Consider the following 22921-nt stretch of genomic DNA (forward strand, 5'->3'; position numbering starts at 1 on the left):
CCCCTGAGTTGTCTTTTAATTACTATTTATATATACAGGACAGTTCTGACAGTCCCAACATCAACTACACCAAATTTGTTGTCTCTAGATCAAACTCTCTAGTGCCACCACTTGTCCAAATTTGTTCCTTTTTTCCTCTGATTCCTTGGCTCATTATGATCCCATTGCACCTTATGACCTCATTTTTCAAACTTTTCCCACCCCCAATTCTGACTTTGCTGGCAAAAAGTTATTAAAAGCTTTCTGATTAACACAACTGTTGTCAAAAAACATGTGAACAGATGCGATGAATAACACCCTGAATTGGACGCGAGGCATATCCGCAACACTTTTTCATTTTCAGACCAAACCTGGTACTTGTCATCCCAAGCATGACCTGAATCTACAAGCAGCGTTTCGACACAGAACCACCTACTGGCCAAAATATATGGAAAACGGTCTTTTTTGCTTATAACTTTTTGAATAATTTGTTTAAAAATAAGAAAATCTGCCTCTTCGGATACGGATGTTGATACCTAATTTTGCCATATCGGCCATTTTGTGCATTGGCCATTTTGAATTTTGTAATAAAATGCTGTATTTCACGAACGCATTAGCATATTGTACCGAAACTCAGTATTGGTCATCAGCACAATGGTCCAGAAGGAGCTGGAGGATTTTCAAGCCAACGCCACCTAGTGGTGAGATCAAATATTCCCATGCTTATAACTTTGGATTTGGCTGATGTATTTTCATGGGAGTCATATCATTAGATTCCTATCGAGTCCAACGATATAGACATGCTAGGTTTTCCTTTATGTTCAACGTTGTAATTTAGCTTTTAAACAACTTTTTGCGAGTATTTTTGAAACCGTTAGTCTGATCGAAACAAAACCACCGTAGGAAATCTCAATCATAGCAGCTTGACTGAAAGCTTTAGGCCAAATGTCAAAATTTGGACAAAAAAAAGAATACATAAAATCTATAACTCTAAAACTAAATTAGATATTTTCACCAAATTTGACACGTCTATCTATGGCACTCTGAGGACTAAAAAAATGGCGGAACTACTCCACTTGGTGGCGCTATCCTATAATTGAATAAAACATGAAATTGGCTCTTTACAACTCAATTAATTTATGTAGGTTTTCAACTTTTCTTGCTTAAAATTGTCTCCAAATGTCTGCTCATTTTTGCAGTTGGTCTGCTGCTGGCTTATTTGTTTGCTTAAGTTGAGCCTGGCCCTGATCATTTCTGCTTGCAGCTATATTTCTTTATTTTGTTATTTATGGAAGTCATTTTTTCCTCAGAATTGCTAGAGATAGTTTATATCACGCAATTCAGACTTTAATATAAACTCAATTGCGAGATACTATATCTCACAATTCTGAGGAAATGTAGTAATTCTGAGATTGACTCTTCTAGTAAATATTGGGATGATGAGCACATCAAAAGTCGTTTTATTACACCTTATACTTGTGTTTACTGAAGTCTATGAACATGCATAGTGCAAATAAATGTAGAGCTGATCGACTCCCTCACTGTTCATCTTTCAGCGACATTAATTATATGGAAGGATTTGCTTTCACAAAAACACGGCGCACTTCACAGTTCAACAATCATGTAACGTAGCATTAATAACTGTCAAAAAGCCTGACGTGGATCTGAAATCGTGAAGAATATGCATATTGTTGCAAACAAATGACGTTCATCATGGTCATTACAATTTGCATTGATTTGACTGTAATGAACACAAAATGGCTTTTGAGACCACTGATCACTCCAGACTTAAAAAGCCTCCATGAAATAAACATGTGCCTTTAAAAACATGATCCATCCTCATTATTTAAACAAAACAAGATGTTTCAGTAAATATATGCAAAGTTGATATTACATGATAATAATGCGCTATAATGACATGACGGATATTGAAATGTATAAAAAAAAATCAAGCAATGGTTAGTTAACCACAAGCTTTGATGTGCAATGCTTTAACTTTAGTGGGTGTGTTTATATGGCACCCAAAAAACGGATTTGGTTTGTGTATGTAAACCAAACTAAACACAAAGGAATGTGCCTGACTGTATAAACTGACATGTTTCCAAGTGTTAGAGCATCGCATGCATGATTTGTTGTGACCTGCTTTACCAAACAAGCACATTAATCCGGTCAACTATTGACGATTTATGCGCCTACACAGACACTTGCCAGCATTAATGTCCTTTAAAATGAACATATTTCCATGTGTTCATATATTCACCAGCATCACACCACTGAATGCATGAGTTTAGTTTTGACCTCAAGCAGAACATGCGTGAGTTAAAGCCAGTGTTGCATGCACAGAAACGCATGCAACCGGACAAATGCATACACACACTGTAGCTTTATTTACGCATGAACAAAAGCAAGCGTTAGGTTTGATGTACCTCGGAACACAGCTTGGGGATGAGCGGTCAATCTCCCACGTTGCAAACAAATTCATGGGCACGGGCATGATGGGTCCCGAACCCGCCGCACCCGAGCCCGAACCCGCAGCTCCGGCCATGACGGATCCCCCGGGCGCAGCGGCAGCGGGTGCGGGAGCGGGTGCACCGACACCCGGGCTCAGGAAGGCGGCCCGGACCCCTCCTCTCTCCACAGCCGCGGCCATCATCGAACCGACTCTCAAGCTGGACTGGGATGGTTCTGGACCTCACTTATCAGGCACTCGTCCTGCTCATCTCTCACACACACAGATTTGCGATGGTCAGAGGCGGAGCTTCAGTTCAGGAGAGAATGTGGAGCAGATGCGATCTGCGGTCGACCGACAGGGGGCGCTCAATCGCGGACTCCATTTCCAGTTCAGTAGGCCACCCGCTAACGACTCGTTCTTTTAAAGATTCGGACGAATCGATTCGCGAACCGGTCGTAAATAACCATCGTCTGTTTGGGAATAGGTCAGTGGCATGTGTGAATGTCATTTCAAGAACACACAGGGGAAAAACACAATAAAATAAAGTAATGAAAACAATTCGGATAATACATATCCCAAACATAACAGAGTTATGAGGCTTATGAGACAATTAGAGGCTAAATAAAAGTGATGAAAACAAATGGGATAAAACAAATCCCAAACATAATAGAGTAAATAAGGGAATGAAAGGTGAAATGTAAAATAAAATTCTCGCTGAAATGAATCCACCTTACTAAGGCGAACATGTGAATGCTCACCTCATGAATATTAATTACTCCATTCCAATGGAATATTAATTAGTCTAATCCAAGGTCTTCTCCTCTGCCCCTTATCCCCGTGGAACAAAATAAGTTGATTTGTGGACACCTTTTAAGGCTAATTCGTATTATAGGGTGCTCTGCTTCCCCTTGAGTCACGAGCATCAATCTAACACTCACTTTTTGACTGTATGAACCTAGTTTTGGGAGCCCATTAGTTAAAATGGAAGTAGGCATTTGGGCTGTCAAAATGTCTGAAAAGCTAAATTCGAAATTCTCTCTTAAATATCATTAAAATTCCAACCTAAAGGCAATAATTAATGTTAGAGGGAAAAAGTACTGTATTGTCTTCTATGCCCACAAGAGGGAGCAACAAGCAAATATAAACCAAATCAAGCATCGCATCTTTTATTGAAATTAAATGACATTCGTCAAAAACACCAGTCAGCTTGACCTGCAGCGGGTGCTGGGCGTTTTTTGCTGAGGTATGATCAAGTCTGTCTTTGCCAGCTGCGCAATGTGTGTTAACGCATGATTTTTCCACCAACTGAGAGGATTTTGTCAGCAGGAAACGCATCTTCTCTTTCATTTATATCTATCTCATGCTCCAAAGCCCTGATTGCCTTCTTTTGCTCTGCTCTGTCTGACTGTATACGCCGTCCAACACCTTGCCCGATTTTTCTCTGACTCAGTCTTCACTGTTTTTCCCGCCTTTTTTCAAAGTTAAGGGATAGTTCACCCTAAAATGAAAATGTGATGTTTATCTGCTGACCCCCAGTGCATCCAACATGTAGGTGTGTTTGTTTCTTCAGGAGAACACAAATGAAGATTTTTAACTCAACCGTTGCTGTGTGCCAGTCATATAATGCATGTGAATGGGTAACAATTCTATGAGAGCAAAACAAACAAACAAAAAAAACATGCTTAGACAACGTGCACAAAAACCCTGCTGCTCCTGACGACACATTGATGACTTAGACACGAACTGATCGTTTTTTTGTGAGAAACACAACAGTATTTATGTTTTTTTTTTACCTCATATCCAGACGAATCTCATCTAGTGTTCCCATCCCTCATTACTTCCGTCTGGTAAGGTCAAACCGGCGCCATCATAAATATACAGTGAGGAAAAAAAGTATTGTAACACCCTGCTATTTTGCAAGTTCTCCCACTTGGAAATCATGGAAGGGTCTGAAATTGTCATCGTAGGTGCATGTCCACTGTGAGAGACAATCTAAAAAAAAAAAATCCAGAAATTACAATGCATGATTTTTTAACTATTTATTTGTAAGATACCGCTGCAAATAAGTATTTGAACACCTGAGAAAATAAATGTTAATATTTGTTACAGTAGCCTTTGTTTGCAAATACAGAGGTCAAACGTTTCCTGTAGTTTTTCACCAGGTTTGCACACACTGCAGGAGGGATTTTGGCCCACTCCTCCACACAGATCTTCTCTAGATCAGTCAGGTTTCTGGCCTGTCGCTGAGAAACACGGAGTTTGAGCTCCCTCCGAAGATTCTCTATTGGTTTTAGGTCTGGAGACTGGCTAGGCCACGCCAGATCCTTGATATGCTTCTTACAGAGCCACTCCTTGGTTATCCTGGCTGCGCTTCGGGTCATTGTCATGTTGGAAGACCCAGCCTCAACCCATCTTCAATGCTCTAACTGAGGGAAGGAGGTTGTTCCCCAAAATCTCGCAATACATGACCCCGTTCATCCTCTCCTTAATTTAGTGCAGTCCCCTCTCCATGTGCAGAAAAACACCCCCACAGCATGATGCTACCACCCCCATGCTTCACAGTAGGGATGTGTTCTTGGGATGGTACTTGTCATTCTTCTTCCTCCAAACACGTTTAGTGGAATTATGACCAAAAAGTTCTTCATTGGTCATTGGCAAACTTAAGACAGGCCTGGACATGTGCTGGTTTAACCAGGGGAACCTTCCGTGCCATGCATGATTTCAAACCATGACGTCTTAGTGTATTACCAGCAGTAACCTTTGAAATGGTGGTCCCAGGTCTTTTCAGGTCATTGACCAGCTCCTCCTGTGTAGTTCTGGGCTGATTTCTCGCCTTTCTTAGGATCATTAAGACCCCACGAGGTGAGATCTTGCATGGAGTCCCTGTCCGAGGGAGATTGACAGTCATGTTTAGCTTCTTCCATTTTCTAATGATTGCTCCAACTATGGACCTTTTTCCACCAAGCCGCTTGGCAATTTCCCCGTAGCCCTTTCCAGCCTTGTGGAGGTGTACAATTTTGTCTCTACCCAGCCAACATGTCCATGTGGTCACCACATGGGGTTTAGCTGGGCTACATGGGGTCATCTGGGCATGGACTCAGGGTGGGCAGCTTAATGGGCTGAATGTGGGCCACATTTGGGCTATATGTAGAATGGTAAATTTTGTATTGTTTGCAGTTGGTTTTGTTTTTGTAAAATTATGGCTAACAGCCTAACCCTGACAACTGATTACATTTATTGCATTTTAAGTATTTAATAAGTTTATTTATAACTTCTTAATTTTTCCTTTTTTTTTTTTTTTTTTTTTTTTTTGTTGGTTGTTAGCACTTTGAGATTTTTTGTATATTAATAAATGTAGTTCTTCCCACAAACCCAGCTGGGCTCCCGATGTGGGACCTAGATGGTTCACTAATGGGAAATGAGTACATGGGTTGAAAATGGGCAACTCAGTGGTCTAATTCATTTACAGTCAAGACTAGTGCAAACACAGTCAATTCCAAAGGTTGATTGGATAGATAGCACACAAATATCACCCTTGAAATAATTTGTATTGTTATTTTGACACTTAAACACAATGACTTCAATCTAATCAAAATCTAAAAAGGCCAGCACAATTGCATTTTGACCAAATATGATGCCATTCAGTGGTAACAGGCACCAAGAGCCTGTGGATACAGAGAAAAAAGGCAATAAAAAAGTTTATTTTGTGATTAGAGAAAAGCGCCAGGGACCATTTAAGCTTTTATTCTAAAAGTTTGCACATTGAGGGAAATATTTCCATTCCACAAATGGAAAAAAATTAAGATTGAGGACCTTTGAGGAAAAGATGGCTGAGTTTAAAGACCGGAGCCACAGGGATAATGTTCATATTAGGAATCTCCCAGAAGCCGGGGAAGCCACGAACCTCACTGCATATATCTGGGGATCTTTACCTTTATGGTTTCCTTCGTAACCGGAGATTGTGAGAGTTAATCGCATCGGCCGTCCCAACTCCTCTAGCAGGCCTCGCACGGTCCTTATAAACATGCTAGGACATCAGATACGCACCAGACTATAGTGATTCCACAATCAACCACTGCCAAAAATCCTTTTCTTACTTTGTATTTTTGTCTTGTTTCTAGTCTAAATACCTAAAAATTCTTACATTAAGAAACATTTACTAGACAAGTCAAAATTTTTTTTTTTTTTTTAAAGTCTTGTTTTAGGAGAAAATAACTCAAAATGAAGAGTTTTTGCTTAAAATAAGACAAATAATCTGCCAATGGGGTCAGTAAAACAATGTTGTTTTAATATTATTTTACTGACCCCGTTGGCAGATTATTTAGCATATTTTAAGCAAAAACTCTCTTCATTTTGAGTTATTTTCTCCTAAAACAACACAATAATTTTGACTTGTCTAGTAAATACTTCTTGTTTTAAGAATTTTTAGATGTTTGGACTAGAAACAAGACAAAAATACTAAGAAGAGCATTTTTTGCAGCGTGGCGCCGTTCCTACATGGAGGTAACTAACAAGTCTCAGAAATTGGGCTTTCAGACCTTTCTGATGTGTCTCGCCCAGCTGAAGTTAACACGAGGTTCGGCTCAGAGGACTTTCTGATCGGAGAATGAGGAAGGGTAAAGTGACTTTAGGCGTTTTTTACACCTGACAGTCTGCACCAAGGTTAAGCCTAGTTCAGACTGCACGATTTTCAAACTCGTCGGGTCACTGCATGACTATCTGGGGTATCATTCAGTCACTGCTCTATTCACACTGCATGACTATCTGGGGTATCATTCAGTCACTGCTCTATTCACACTGCATGACTATCTGGGGTATCATTCAGTCACTGCTCTATTCACACTGCATGACTATCTGGGGTATCATTCAGTCACTGCTCTATTCACACTGCATGACTATCTGGGGTATCATTCAGTCACTGCTCTATTCACACTGCATGACTATCTGGGGTATCATTCAGTCACTGCTCTATTCACACTGCATGACTATCTGGGGTATCATTCAGTCACTGCTCTATTCACACTGCATGACTATCTGGGGTATCATTCAGTCACTGCTCTATTCACACTGCATGACTATCTGGGGTATCATTCAGTCACTGCTCTATTCACACTGCATGACTATCTGGGGTATCATTCAGTCACTGCTCTATTCACACTGCATGACTATCTGGGGTATCATTCAGTCACTGCTCTATTCACACTGCATGACTATCTGGGGTATCATTCAGTCACTGCTGTGTTCACACTGCACGATGGTTTGACGACAGAGGAGTTCACACTGCATGACTGAACAAGAGGAAGAATCGCCGACAACTCTCTCTCTCTCCGGTGTGCAAACTACGTTTCCCAACTACACGTGCGATGTGCCGAGTTAACAACGCGAGATCACACGTGCGTCAGACCGGAGTTCTCGCGCGTGACTTGGAATTGTTATTAAAAATTATAAACTGCACAAAGTTTGCTTCAAATTGTATGTGCGCTGATTTGTGGAGAAAAAGAAAAAAGATTATGGCGGAAGAAATTGTTGGAGAGACAGAGGGAGCCAGGATTTTGTTCTGCAAAAACAGTTTGAGGTAAATAAATGATTTTGTAATGTGCTGCTGCTGTGGCTGGATGTGCAAATGTTTGCCCTTTGTTTCTGTTTGATAGACTTGTAAATACAGTCTTGTTCAAAATAATAGCAGTACAATGTGACTAACCAGAATAATCAAGGTTTTTAGTATATTTTTTATTGCTACGTGGCAAACAAGTTACCAGTAGGTTCAGTAGATTCTCAGAAAACAAATGAGACCCAGCATTCATGATATGCACGCTCTTAAGGCTGTGCAATTGGGCAATTAGTTGAAAGGGGTGTGTTCAAAAAAATAGCAGTGTCTACCTTTGACTGTACAAACTCAAAACTATTTTGTACAAACATTTTTTTTTCTTCTGGGATTTAGCAATCCTGTGAATCACTAAACTAATATTTAGTTGTATGACCACAGTTTTTTAAAACTGCTTGACATCTGTGTGGCATGGAGTCAACCAACTTGTGGCACCTCTCAGCTGTTATTCCACTCCATGATTCTTTAACAACATTACACAATTCATTCACATTTCTTGGTTTTGCTTCAGAAACAGCATTTTTGATATCACCCCACAAGTTCTCAATTGGATTAAGGTCTGGAGATTGGGCTGGCCACTCCATAACATTAATTTTGTTGGTTTGGAACCAAGACTTTGCCCGTTTACTAGTGTGTTTTGGGTCATTGTCTTGTTGAAACAACCATTTCAAGGGCATGTCCTCTTCAGCATAGGGCAACATGACCTCTTCAAGTATTTTAACATATGCAAACTGATCCATGATCCCTGGTATGCGATAAATAGGCCCAACACCATAGTAGGAGAAACATGCCCATATCATGATGCTTGCACCTCCATGCTTCACTGTCTTCACTGTGTACTGTGGCTTGAATTCAGAGTTTGGGGGTCGTCTCACAAACTGCCTGTGGCCCTTGGACCCAAAAAGAACAATTTTACTCTCATCAGTCCACAAAATGTTCCTCCATTTCTCTTTAGGCCAGTTGATGTGTTCTTTGGCAAATTGTAACCTCTTCTGCACATGCCTTTTTTTTAACAGAGGGACTTTGCGGGGGATTCTTGAAAATAGATTAGCTTCACACAGACGTCTTCTAACTGTCACAGTACTTACAGGTAACTCCAGACTGTCTTTGATCATCCTGGAGGTGATCATTGGCTGAGCCTTTGCCATTCTGGTTATTCTTCTATCCATTTTGATGGTTGTCTTCCGTTTTCTTCCACGTCTCTCTGGTTTTGCTCTCCATTTTAAGGCATTGGAGATCATTTTAGCTGAACAGCCTATCATTTTTTGCACCTCTTTATAGGTTTTCCCCTCTCTAATCAACTTTTTAATCAAAGTACGCTGTTCTTCTGAACAATGTCTTGAACGACCCATTTTCCTCAGCTTTCAAATGCATGTTCAACAAGTGTTGGCTTCATCCTTAAATAGGGGCCACCTGATTCACACCTGCTTCTTCACAAAATTGATGACCTCAGTGATTGAATGCCACACTGCTATTTTTTTGAACACACCCCTTTCAACTAATTCAACTAATTGCCCAATTGCACAGCCTTAAGAGCGTGCATATCATGAATGCTGGGTCTCATTTGTTTTCTGAGAATCTACTGAACCTACTGGTAACTTGTTTGCCACGTAGCAATAAAAAATATACTAAAAACCTTGATTATTCTGGTTAGTCACATTGTACTGCTATTATTTTGAACAATACTGTATATCTATTAAAATACTGAAATTATGCTCTAACTCCTCCCTGAACCTCCTGCCGCCCTGTATCTCACTCTCTCATTGGCTGTCGGTGTAATTTTCAGTCAGAACGCTGTTCACGCAGGAGTTTGAATCGCCGACAGGTCCAGATAGCATGCCAAATATCTCACCGGCGTCGGCGACTCGTCGGCGATTCTCTCTGATCGCGTCTTTGATTATTCACACTGCGTGATTGTCACTCGCGTGCACGAGCACCGATTTGCCTGTGATCTCGGGCATTTGTCGGCGATTTCACAAAACCTGTCGGCGACTCAAAATCGGGGGAAAAAATCGGGCAGTGTGAACTAGGCTTTAGTTTTGTTTGGTTTCAGATTGCAATTATGCTCTAACGAACTTCACATGACATGCTTGCGTCCTGTCGTCATCATCTCTGTGGGCTGCATCTTGACATGGATTGGTTTGTTAACGGATGTGTCTGACTTCAGCGTGTTGTCACTTCAGCGGGTAACTTTGACCAGAATGAATGAACAGATGCATATCGTTGTCACTATAATGCATTATTATGGCATTACTACCTGCAGCACCAACTGTACTTGAGGCTAGTTCAAATTCGCCAAATGAACGTCCTCGTTGTGCGAACATTTTACCGTCACCGGCAGGAAAGGAGGAGAAGACAGCAAGCAATCCTGTGAGCCATGGCACCTACATTTGGGTTGAGACCGAGGTGAGTGGCAATGTGTTTCCATACCGGCCGTCTGTTTCAAAAGATCTCAGTTTTTTGGGCTACGCGGGAACCATCACAACTTCCTGTAAATGGTCTGAAAGTCCAAACCAGAAACGAACCAAACCTTTGTTCAGTTTGGTCCGGACCGAGACTACTTCTTTTCACCTGACCAAATGTTGTCTGTTTGGTCTGGACCGTGGTCTGGGGAAGGATTCACACCTGTAATTTTGTTGATTGTCAATTTTGGTCATTAACATTTAATAATGAGTGGGTTGCGGTAACTTTGTGTCGCTGCCTTTCTCGAGCTCACGTTGTCCATAAGGTGGTTGATGGTTCACCCGATTGTTTTTCTTTGTTTTATGTTTGTTTTATTGTTATTTTCTTTTTTTAGTGGATGCTCTCTTAGGGGATTTTGTTGTTGTTTTGGGGAAATTGGGTGTTCTTGTGGGTTGTAGTGACCAGGGTGGGTGGGTATATCTCCCTTTGCCGCTCTTCCACTGCATGGTGCGGTTCACTTAAATACTCCCACCTCGGTTGAGGTTCCAAGCGTGCCGTACCGACAATAAAAAAGTGACGTGTAAACACTGCGATCACTGATTGTCACTACTGTCCCCATTATATGCTTTTGTGACAGTGATATAGCGGTTGAGACCCTAAACACATTTCTGAATACAAGATTAGTTTACCCTTGTGTGCCGTCGAGCAAATCAAGTGCTGTCATCTGCGCTCTGTTGTACGAGTGCCAGAGACTCTCTTGTTCTTGGCTGCCATCAGCCTCCTTTGAAACAAACGTCTTCGTCTTGTAGTTAAAAACATCCACATGCCAAGAAGAAGCGGCACAATTACAACGATCACTCTATAATCACAACCACTTTAAAGCGATGCAAACTGCAGTGGAAAACTGAGCTAAGCCGAGCCGTACCAAGCGTTACCATGCAGAGTGTGTCTGTAGTGCATTCTGTTTATTGTTTTATGCCCAGTTCATTGTTTTCTTGGTTTCTTTGTTATTCTATAGCTAATCTATGGCTACAGAAATGCTTCACATAGTTGCCTGGAATGTAACTGGGCTGAATGTCTGGATTGCTTGCATAGGGGCGGCAGTGGCTCAGTGGTTCATGTAGGTTGTCTACAAACGGGAAGGTTGGTGGTTCGATCCCCGCTTCCACCTGACCAAGTGTCAAAGTGTCCATGAGCAAGACACCTAACCCCAGCTGCTCCAGACTAGCTGGATGGCGCCTTAAATGGCTGACACTGAATGGGTTACTGAATGGGTGAATGTGAGGCAATATGTAAAGCGCTTTGGATGGCCATAGGGTCTGTTGAAAGCGCTATATAAATGCAGTCCATTAACCATAGGCAGCAGGTTGACCTTAGAATGGGTAAACCCAGCCTTATCTGCCGGCGATTAGATTTCGCCCTAGCCTGACGTCTATGGCGTGTTTCAACCCAACCAGGAAAGACGGTCAGACCTACAACCAATCAGAGTAACGGAGCGACGCATAACGTTAGTTGTCAAATGTCAACAGAGCTCAACTAAGTCTGCGTTTTTTCCGCGGGTTGTTTTCCATGTACGTTTGTTAAATTGACCTCAATTATGTGATATACAGGAATGCCAATTTTACCAGGCAACCTTGCCAAAATAACACACATTTTACCCCCAATCGCCATTTTTTTAAGCTTTTGTTTAGGGCTAGTAGTTGACGGGTTTTGTTGTAAAAACTTGGCAACCTTGTCTGCACGCGCACTGGAATAAACGATCTTAGCCGGTGTTGTAAAAAAAAGAATGAAAGGATACAGTAACGTTACTTACCAACATGATCATCAATCGTGAGAGAAATAGTGAAGGTGAACGCAGATACAAACAAGCTCTCCGTTTAGGATTAGAACAAATATAACCCAAGTCCCTTTGATGACGTGATGATTACGTTACTGTCGATCATCTGTCCATTATCATCTAAAGCCCGCCCTGATGATTTCATTGGTCAGTTTCGGTTCAGCCATAATTACTCCTCTATGGATCGAGTCCAGACCGAACCGCCCGAGCTCAGATCTTTTGGGCGGGGCTGAGTTCGGTTGGCATCCAGGCTAATTTCGCCCTGCAGCTCAGGCTGGAAACCTGTTCATTAATTTCTACTGCTTCTGTTACACTTTCAGAGATGTGGGAACCATTCACAGAGTGGCTTATCCACCTGGCACCCTATTAGCAGGTTTAACACGATGACTGATAGTGAAGCAGTGGATCTGTCCCCATTGATCACGCCTCTTGTGGTCTGATTGGTTTAAGGACTATCCAATTGCGTACACTGCAAAAAAATATTTAGAAAAAAAGTTACCTGGTTCTGGTTGCCTTAAAATTTAGAGTTCATTGAAATTAAAATTTTGAGTTAATACAATGAACATTTTTTGAGATTCGACAACCTTTATTAAAATATTATTAAACGATTTTGTAAGCATATTGGGTAATTGTGTGTTTTATTTCTGATGATGCAGTGAAACATGCCAAATTGTGCAATTTTCATGATTTATCAATTTTTTTATGTGGTTCAGATACAATAATACTTTGAGTTTCTATTTATTAAACTATTTTCCTTCATTGTATCAACTCAAATTTTTAATTTCAATAAACTCAAAATTTTAAGGCAACCAGGTTACTTACTTTTTTAAGTTAAACAAACAAAAACTAACCATTTTTTTACAGTGTACAAATCATTTGAATAATGCTCCTTTATCACGCCTCTTGTGCAGTAGAAAATACAGAGCAGACTCCCCAGACCAATGTTCAATCTTACATTGAGCTTGCTCTGATGATAGCCAGACAAGGTTGATTTGCCATTTATCCAAGAAGCACATTTAAGGAAGTCATGTCCAAAGGTTTTCTAACAAATGTTCGTTTGTAGCTGCCTCATCTTCATTGAATAGTAAATCTAGATGTACTTTAGTCATGTTAAAACGAAAGCTTTCATTTAATATTCTAGAACGATATAGCTGTGAGGAAGGCAGAGCATCATACATTAAAACGAATTGCTCTGCCCTCACTACAGCTTTACTGGGCACTCAAGATGGTTCTCATCATTGGTGCAGATATGAACGCGGTAGTTGATGCTTCGCTCTTGTGTGCAGAATTATCCAACACAATCTGTATTATCTATAGAATTATGTAAATGTAGGTTTGATCTTAGTCTAATTGATGTATACTGCAATTTTATCCTACAAAAAGACTTTTCCAACAGACATAAAAGTTATTCTAGACTGGATTACATTCTTATTTCCTCAGAATTACACAGTGTTGATATAAAATCATGCCCTTTATCTGCTCATAGTGTGGTCTTAGCTATTACTCTCGTGTCTGCACTTACTAGAGCGTCACGTTGGCGTTTTAATACCATACTGTTACAAAATGAAGATTTCTGTGCAACAAAATTCTCTGTGACGCTATTAAGGGTTGCATGCGGTCTTCTATTTCTTTTGCATCCTACACAACTCTAGATTGAAGGAATTAGGCACTCTCGAGACAACTGAGGATGTTCAGAAAGAAATAAAGGTTTTGCGTACAGAACTTAAATCCCTGTTATTGCACAGAGCTGAGGTTTTAATGCACAAAGTTAGAAAAATGTATTATTTCAGTGGTGCAAAGCCAAGTCACCTTTTAGCTCTTAGATTAAGGAATTGCAAAAAGTATTCAAATATTACAGCAGGTCAATCTAAAAATGGCTTGATTAGTGAACCTAAAGGTATAAATAGAGTTTAAAGATTTGTCTCAGAACTGATATAGCTCAGATTTGGTCTTTAGTAAGACTTTGTGACAGCTTTTTTTTTAAATTTTACTCTTACACTCTCAGAAAAAAAAGTTACACAGGAGGTACAATTTTGTTCCTTGGGGTAAAATTGTACCTTTAAAGATACACAATTGGTCCTTAGGGTACAAATATACCATTGTTTTCCTCAGTTCGGTCCTAGTGAGCCGATGTCCTGCAGATGTTGGCCCCAACCCTGAAAGACGTCTATAGACGCTCTTATTGAGAATTAACAGATGTTTAGATGCTGATGTTTTATTGAAAAAGTTTTGTCACCATTATGGAGATCAGTGTTTCTCCTTTAGTTGGGCAGTTTGACTTGGATTTTTAAGTAGTTTGGGGTTTTTGTTAGTGTTAACAAAACACATAATATGTTCAAATATAAAGTTACTGTGGTGGCTTAGTAGGGTTAGAGCTAAACTCTGCAGGACATCAGCTCTCTAGGACCAAACCTGCCTACCCCTTAATTTGGTGGTACAAAAATGTACCCTTAAAGGTACCACCCCAGTGACGGCCACTTGTACCTTAAAGGGTACATGTCTCTCTGAAGCAGAGGCCACATCTTTAAATGCTCCTATTTCATTAGATGAGTTAAAGGATGCTCTTGTACGTATGAGAGGGGTAAGTCTCTGTCCCCCCTGAGCCATATCTTTCTTTCTGGGATGAGCTGGGAGAGCCTTTCTTGAATATGATTTATTATTCTATTCGGATGGGTTATTTTAATAATATGCCCATTATTACTCTGTTACCTAAGCCTAATAAAGGCTTGACTCAATGTTAGACTTATAGACTATAAAATGTAGAAATATAATGTGGAAATTATTGGTGCATAACGATCAGACTGCTTTCATTAAATCTTGCCTTATGGCTGATAATGTTCAGTTATTGCATATTATACACGTGACCAGAATGGACACACCGTGCACAACTGTCTTTGGATGCTGAGAAAGCCTTTGACCGGCTTGAATGGCATTACATTTGGTCAGTATTGGAGATGATATTACTATGGTTAAAGTATTATACACCAGTCCTTCCACTGTGGTCATGACAGGAGGCATTACTTCTCCAAAGATTTCTATATGACGTGGGACTCGTCAGCGATGCCCTCTCTCGTTTTCTCTCTCTTTTGAGCCTCTTGCACAGGAAATTTGTCAACAATCATTGATCCTATCATTTTTCGTAACACTTCTATAGAATTTCATGTTTTACCAGTACTTAACAGTTTTAGACAATTGTCTGGGTGTAAGATTAATTGGAACAAATCTTCATTGATGCACTTAAAATAATTCCTCCTCTACGTGTCTTTCCCCATCTTTACCCCCATACTATCTATACAGATAGTAACCAGCTTTAGATATTTGGATAGACATATTTCCCTCTCTGCACACAATAGCTATTAAAAACTTTCAGGGTATTTATATAGAGAACATCTCAAGAGTTTACAGTCTGATGTAAATAGTGTTTGCGTTATGAAGGATGGCCAGATATTTCTTTCAACTTCTAGTCTGTCGGGAAACTCCTCATACCCCTTCGTTTGAATAGCCTGGCTCCGCCTTTCTACGTACTTTCGCTCAATTGTCATTTTCCTTGGAATGGTTGAGAACGATGACATTGAGCGCTAGTTTGAGATGACAAACGTCACGAAACGTCACAAAAATTAGCGATTGGTTATGGCAGATCCAGAGAGACTCTGGGCAGATCCAATAGTTGTAAACTTCGATAGAGTTCCCGCCTTCAAGGAAGTTAACAGTTGCCAATAAAGAGTCGCCACACTCTCTGTACAAATTAAATGCACGAGAGTCTGGCTATCATTTGAAGTGTGGTCCTGAAAAATCCTGAAAACATACAAGCCACTTTCTAAAGTCAAGTGGTGTGTTATCTGTACACATTTTGAGCTATCCGTGTGTGTCTACGCCGTGTGATTCCGCATGATTGTCTACACCGAAACGAACCATTATGTGTGTGTGTCCACAAAGTAAATGGATTTATAAACATACTAAATTATGTTTTTTTGAAAATGTAAAAATGCAGAATGTAGGGCTGCACGTTTTCAAGTTTTCCATTAACCGAGGCCCTTAGCGGTTAATACTCGGTTAACCATAGTGTGCGTCAGGGTTATTATTTTTAGTTTATTAATGTGACGACCGCCATCTGCGTAGTGAACGCGCCTATAGAGAGAAATGCACATCATGGATTACATAATCAGAGAGTAGCCTATTTCTTTTCGTTTTAAATTGTTAAAAGACATTTCAAGTTTCTTAAGATCTATTTCATGTCTGCGAGGCGTACGCTGAGTTTCGTTAAATTAGGATGAGATGCGCTCCAGTTCACGAGCAATGCGAGTGGCCGCGAGGGCGCCTGCACGATTAGGGCATGTAGGGCATGCAGCGGAGAACGATTCCCACAGCGTTTGACTCGCGCGGCTGAGCCTCTCCCGGCAGAGAGTTCAAGCATCTGTGGACTCGTCCCTTCAGCTCTGGCCATCTTGCTTTCAGTCCGCAAATAGCTTTTTTGTTTTCTTCATTACAGTTAAAGTAACGTCTGCTTTTCGCTAGTCCCTCACTTCAAACGTTCTTTCTTCTGCTCCGTTATGCACAGCGCGCGCGGCTCCCGCTCAACTTCTGCCCTAATGCGACTTTTAGTCCAGTGCGACTTATGTTATTTTCCTCTTCATGACGCATATTTTGACTGATGCGACTCATACTCCGGAGCGACTTATAGCCTGAAAAATGCGGTAAGCACTGCATTGCAATACTTACATTTTGCCCCGTCACTCTCAATTTTAAAGTGCTCCCACGCTTTCTTTGCCCGCTTCATGTTAGAAACTAAGCTGGTCATGACTTCTTCTTATGGATATTACAAATGTCTGGGAGCGCTCTGGTGGTCTCTAGGGGTGCAAAAATATATTACAACCAAATTCAAAGCACGTCATTGACGCCACTTAACCGAGCAAAATGTTTCACTCGTTTACGCAATTTTTAACGGTTAATCGGTTAACCATGGACACCCCTAGCAGAATGTTTCTTGTGATTGGTAGATTTAGGGGCAGGGGCAGTGTGTGTGTGTGTGTGTGTGTGATGGGTAGGTTTAGGGGTAGGGGCAATGTAGGGGGATAGATAGCGTCTTGATTGCGCTCCAAAATGGCATACAAATTGCCATATCATTCATACGCCATTTCATGAGATCAGTCTGAAATAGAAGTGTGGCAAAGCCCAGGACCTGCTCACGTGGGGAAGCACCAGCCAGGAGGTAAAAAGAGCTTCCCTGAATGTACATTTTTTATACAAGTTAGCACGTTTGCTAACTCCTCTACCTTTGTCTTTGCTCTGCATGACTCCAAGGAGTCACCAGATGCTCTCTCTGCTCAAGAAAGATGTCAAATATTAGACTCTAAAAACTCTCACTTCACGCTCAACTTAGAAGAGAGGCAACTCTAATTTGGTTTTGTGGACACACCAGGGATCACCAAATGTCCGACCTACTATTGAGAGCCCATATTCAATAAGGTGGAAATGGACAGACTTCTTATTTATTTACTGGGCTTCTGATAGCAGGTTCGTGGATGTGAAAAAAAACCAAACACTTTTTGATATTTTTCAGATAAAATGCAAATGGACATCCCACTCATATTTGGTATATAAATGGCAGAGTCCACCAACCAATTATTTTGCCCCATTAGAATAAATTGACACTTGCATATAATCAGATATAGTATAAAATATGTGCATTTGATGTGCTGTCCGAGAAGAGCTCTGAGCTTGGAAATTAGCCCAAACCTAGAGGACAATCCCCTATAGAACTGAGAATGAGGATTTTGGGTGGATGCTGGAGAAACTGTTGTGGAACAGAGGTAGGTCGGCTCTATAAATAAGCCTCCTCTCGTGCTGATTGGGCAGGGTATCTAAATGTGCTCCTCCCAAACCTTGTTAATAAAACATCAGTTAGTATTTGTAATCACTTGATTCTTTGCAATGTTTTTTCAGTAGACACAAAACATGGTTATTGATTTGCATGACAGAAGTGAAGAGCATAAAAAGGGAAGCCATGTCTCTTCAAATAAGCAAAGCACATGATATATTGCTGGATATTGTTGCTTGTTGTCATTGCACCCTAAACAGCCATGAATAAACCGATTACCATAAACAACAAATGTATTTTTCTAGGGGAACGGCATGAACATGAGATGGATTGTTGTTAATTTAGCTGGATGGCTTTGATTCAGTGGTCTCACACTCCTGTGTCCTGAAGACTTTGGCTCTGGCCATAATCACACACACCTGATCCAGATAATCAAGGTCTTTCAAACAGGTGAGCTGGAGCTAAACCCTGCAGGGATGTGGCTGAGTTTGAGACCACTATTATTAGTGAGACTACTAAGTGCTCTATTGGTGTAAAGATGGACAAAATATGCCTTTTTTCAGAAAGAAGTCTTATATGTTTATTAGGACATCTTGGGTTATATTTAAAGCAAAGGCTTTCTCTATAGTTTAATAAAATCATAGAAGAGTAAAAGAGTTGCAGAGATTCTGTTTTAACTTACATATTTATTGTTTTTAACATATGTTCGAAGTCAGCCAAAACAAGAAAAGGCACATTTTTCCTGGTGAAACCCCCCTTGAGGCCACATTAGGATTATTTAGACATACAGATCGACGCATTCATCCATCCATCCATCATCTGTCCGTCATCCATCCATCTGTTGTAATTTGCGGTAATGAACGTTTTTCCTCACAAAAAGCTGCCGTAAATCATCAGAAGACATATAAACATATATATAGACCCTTTTACAGCCCACGTGATCAAAGAGTTGCGCGCGCATTTTGGCAACGGAAGTGATGTTGTTCCCTATTGGTTCTAACGTTTTAGCAACTCCGAAAGTTTATCAAAACGGTTTCCCAGCATCAAAATGTCTGGCTGTTGCGTTTTCGGTTGCAGTAATCGCTATTCCACCGATGGGCTTAAGTTTTATAGGATCCCGACAGGATCACGGCTGTTTCAGAAGAACCGGCGGTACCTGTGGCTGCAGGCGATTAAATGCATTGATTGGAACGAGGACATAAAAATGCTCGCATAAAAAAAAATCATTTGTAAAACATTTACTGCACTTGAAACTTAATGCTTTATAATAAACCTCCCAACATTGGCTGCCACTGGTGTGTATAATGTACCCCCCACCCCCAGATTATCATATCAATAATCACAGTACTTATCAATTTCATTTGTATTGATTTTATTAATAGTTTAATTGCAAAATAACCATCTGAGAAATGTATGCAAGCAACATAGTTGGTATTAAAGTACTATAGCATTACAAAATTAAACTTTAAACAGAAGTGTGTCGACACGAATCAATAACAACATAAAATGTAAGGAAAAGATAAATGTATGTCTGTGTGAAGAATAAGAATAAATGTAGAAAATTGTATTGGACATTCTGTACATGCCCACAGACAACGCATTCATAAGCATCCAGTGATTTATATGCTTGTCTCGGGTGTACACGCTCGGGTTCTCGACTAAATACGTACAGTCTTGTTCAAAATAATAGCAGTACAATGTGACTAACCAGAATAATCAAGGTTTTTAGTATATTTTTTATTGCTACGTGGCAAACAAGTTACCAGTAGCAGGGTTCGTACACCTTTTCAAAGGTCAAATTCAAGCACTTTTCAAGCACTTTCAAGGTCAATTTTAATGATTTTTCCAGGACCTAACACTGCTGTAAATTACATACCAATACATTGTCAAAATTATTATTTAGTACACTTTATCATCACATTAAAAAGATAATAATACTATAAACAGCCAAAATCGTGTTTCGTAAAGCAGCAGGATCAGATATTTAACCAAATCAAGTTTTATTTCTTTTAAATGTATCACTGTCTAAGTAGATTTTGCTTACTATCTGACCTGCCTTTGGGGTAATTGTAAAAACAATTACCCTAAACAAAATCACTCGACGGGTTCACTTAACTTTCAATTCATTTATTGAACATTTTAAAAATGAAAACATTCGTCTTTGAGGTAGACAGTCAATCACATGTACCTCATTGACCTTTTCTATTTTTAATTTAAAAAAATTTGTGTGTGTATGTCTATTAAAAGTCTAGGCAATCAAGTATTTCTTCTGAAGAGATCACTTTATATGATCAGTGAAGAGCAGCAGGTGATCTTTTGTCTTTTTGTAGTTTGAATAACTGCTGCCCCTTTAAGACCTGACGCGAGTGTGGAATCAAAACACTGTTCCTGTTACTCATTCTTCTGAACCGTTTACGGCTGTATTTAGGTTAATACACACCCAGATGAACAGTGTAACATTTTTTGTGTGTATTTGACCATTAATTAGCTGGGAAAAGGAGCTATTTTTTATTTTATTTACATGTATGTCAGAGGTCGGCTTTATAACGGTATGTGCCCACTTCAGATATGAGCGCAAAATCTGCAGGAATTTGTAGAATTATGTGTCTAATCCCGTGCAAAATTCAGACCGATCGAAAAATATATCAATATTTTTGACAGCACTAAGTTACTTGTTACAAAGCCATCTTTTCAGAAGTGAGTGGGACAGAATTATTTTTTTTTTGGACCAATATAATTTATTGCATCTCTTGCTTTTAATTGGGCAAGATATCAAATACACTGCTGAACAATAACCACTAATTAATATCTATAATATTATTCTCCTATTTTTTGTGCCAATTTTATAATTGGTTTATATACTAGCCTACACACACTTGTGCATTAAGACTCCATAGACTTTATGCAATGTAAAAAAATATATATATTCTAATGTAAACTAGCTGTTCTCTGTGTGAATATATAGTAAAGTGTGATTTATTCCTGTGATCAAAGCTGAATTTATCATCATTACTCCAGTCTTCAGTGTCACATGATCCTTCACTAATCATTCTCATATGAGGATCTGATGATCAACACACATTTATGATTATTATCTGTTGTGCTGCTCATGGTGATGCTTAATTTTTGTGGAAACCATCTAAACATTTGTGGTAAAATTAAAAAAGAGAGAAATTAATACTTTTGTTGATCAGACATGCATTAAATTGATCACAAGTGATATTTTTAATATTACAAAAGATGATAATTTTTAATGAATGCAAATAAATGCTGTCCATTGAACTTTCTATTCATTAAAGAATCCTGAAAAATAACATGTAGGCTATCATGGTTTCCACAACATTTTTAAGCAGCACATCTGTTTTCAACACAGATAATAATCATAAATGTTTCTTGATTATGAAATCATCATATGAGAATGATTAGTGAAGGATCATGTGACACTGAAGACTGGAGTAATGATAAATTCAGCTTTGATCACAGGAATAAATCACTATATATTCACATAGGAAAAAAGCTGTTTTAATTTGTAATAATATTTCAAAATATTACTGTTTGAACTATTTTTGATTACATAAATGCAGCCTTGGTGAGCAGAAGATACTAAACATTAAAAGCTGTATTATTCATATGATAGCCTATACTTTATTGTCATCAATAGCCTACATTGAGATGGCTTGAAAAACACACATAAAGCATATATTGTCGCAATCGTCTGATTGCCGTCGTCACGTTTCATCATCATAACGAGTGTTTTCCTTCAGCTGCAGCTCCAGCGTGACTGGATATTACGAATCCACTTTTGGACGTGAGAGAGCGCCTCCTCATATTTAGATGCGAATAAAATGACAGGTCATGCATAGATTATTTTTTGTCTCTGAATTTAAATCTTGATGTATTCACATTGGTTTCTATGTAAATACATTTGACCGTGACCTCAAGAAGCGCGCAATCAACCGAGTTTAGAGAAGGCTGTTTTTAGCGTCCCTGTTAACTTGCCCGCCCCCGCGCAGGTAACGCCGGTTCGGATCCCGCTCGGAGCGGGTCGACTAGCATCGGTGAGACCCAGTAAAAGTGCGGGGGACGAAAATACATTTTATTAAAAGTGAGGGGGACACGTCCCCCCCGTAATCTACGCCCATGGTTACTTGTATGATCATCTGACACTATTTTTATGCACTGAGCTAACGTTTGTAGGTTTTAATTTACGGATTTGTGGCTACGTTCACTGCCTATTCCACAAATGAACATGCCATAACGATAACGGACATGCTAATCTTACATTATCACATTATACATATACTCTGTCACTAATGCGAATTCCTAGCTAGCAGTTAATAGCGCAAGTTAAACAAATAGGCGCTAATGTGTAGGCTATAGTAACGTTAAACTACTTTAGTTAGCTTACTTTAAAGTCTATGACTTAGCCTACCTTTCATGTGACTCGAAAGAGCAGACTCGCCCATATAGTGAAAAGCTGCATGTATTTTTGCAAACTTTACAGGAGACACTTCGTGGGGTTTGTGCCAGTTTGATCCAAAATTCGTATTTAGCATCTTTCAGCCAACGTTCAATGAAACGACAACATGGGGGCGGAGTCACACGGAAATAGACAGGCAGATCGCGAGCACAGCAGGTTTCATTTTAGGCTCTCCAACATTTTATTTCTACATTTAATAAACGAACTATTTAGTCAGATAGGTATTTGTTGTAAAAGAAATAGTTACAATTTCAAGCATTTTTAAGCACCTTATCCAAAATTCAAGCACTTTTCAAACCTTGAAAACACAACATCAAAATTCAAGCACTTTCAAGGATTTCAAGCAC

General features: G+C 39.7%; 1 protein-coding gene across 6 annotated transcripts in view; it reads right to left on the reverse strand.

Moving 5' to 3' along the window:
• Positions 1-2754, reverse strand: part of si:ch211-126j24.1 (phosphofurin acidic cluster sorting protein 2) — a 142582-nt gene extending 139828 nt beyond the window's left edge. For all 6 annotated transcript variants that reach the window (XM_067416366.1, XM_067416364.1, XM_067416368.1 and 3 more), the window contains exon 1: positions 2406-2754. In XM_067416366.1, coding sequence (XP_067272467.1) covers positions 2406-2632 — 227 coding nt within the window. In that variant the 5' untranslated portion in view covers positions 2633-2754. The remainder of the gene's footprint in view (positions 1-2405) is intronic.
• Positions 2755-22921: the final 20167 nt, after the last annotated feature.

Source organism: Pseudorasbora parva, chromosome 14, assembly GCF_024679245.1.
Source record: "Pseudorasbora parva isolate DD20220531a chromosome 14, ASM2467924v1, whole genome shotgun sequence".
In the NCBI taxonomy this organism is placed as follows: domain Eukaryota; kingdom Metazoa; phylum Chordata; class Actinopteri; order Cypriniformes; family Gobionidae; genus Pseudorasbora; species Pseudorasbora parva.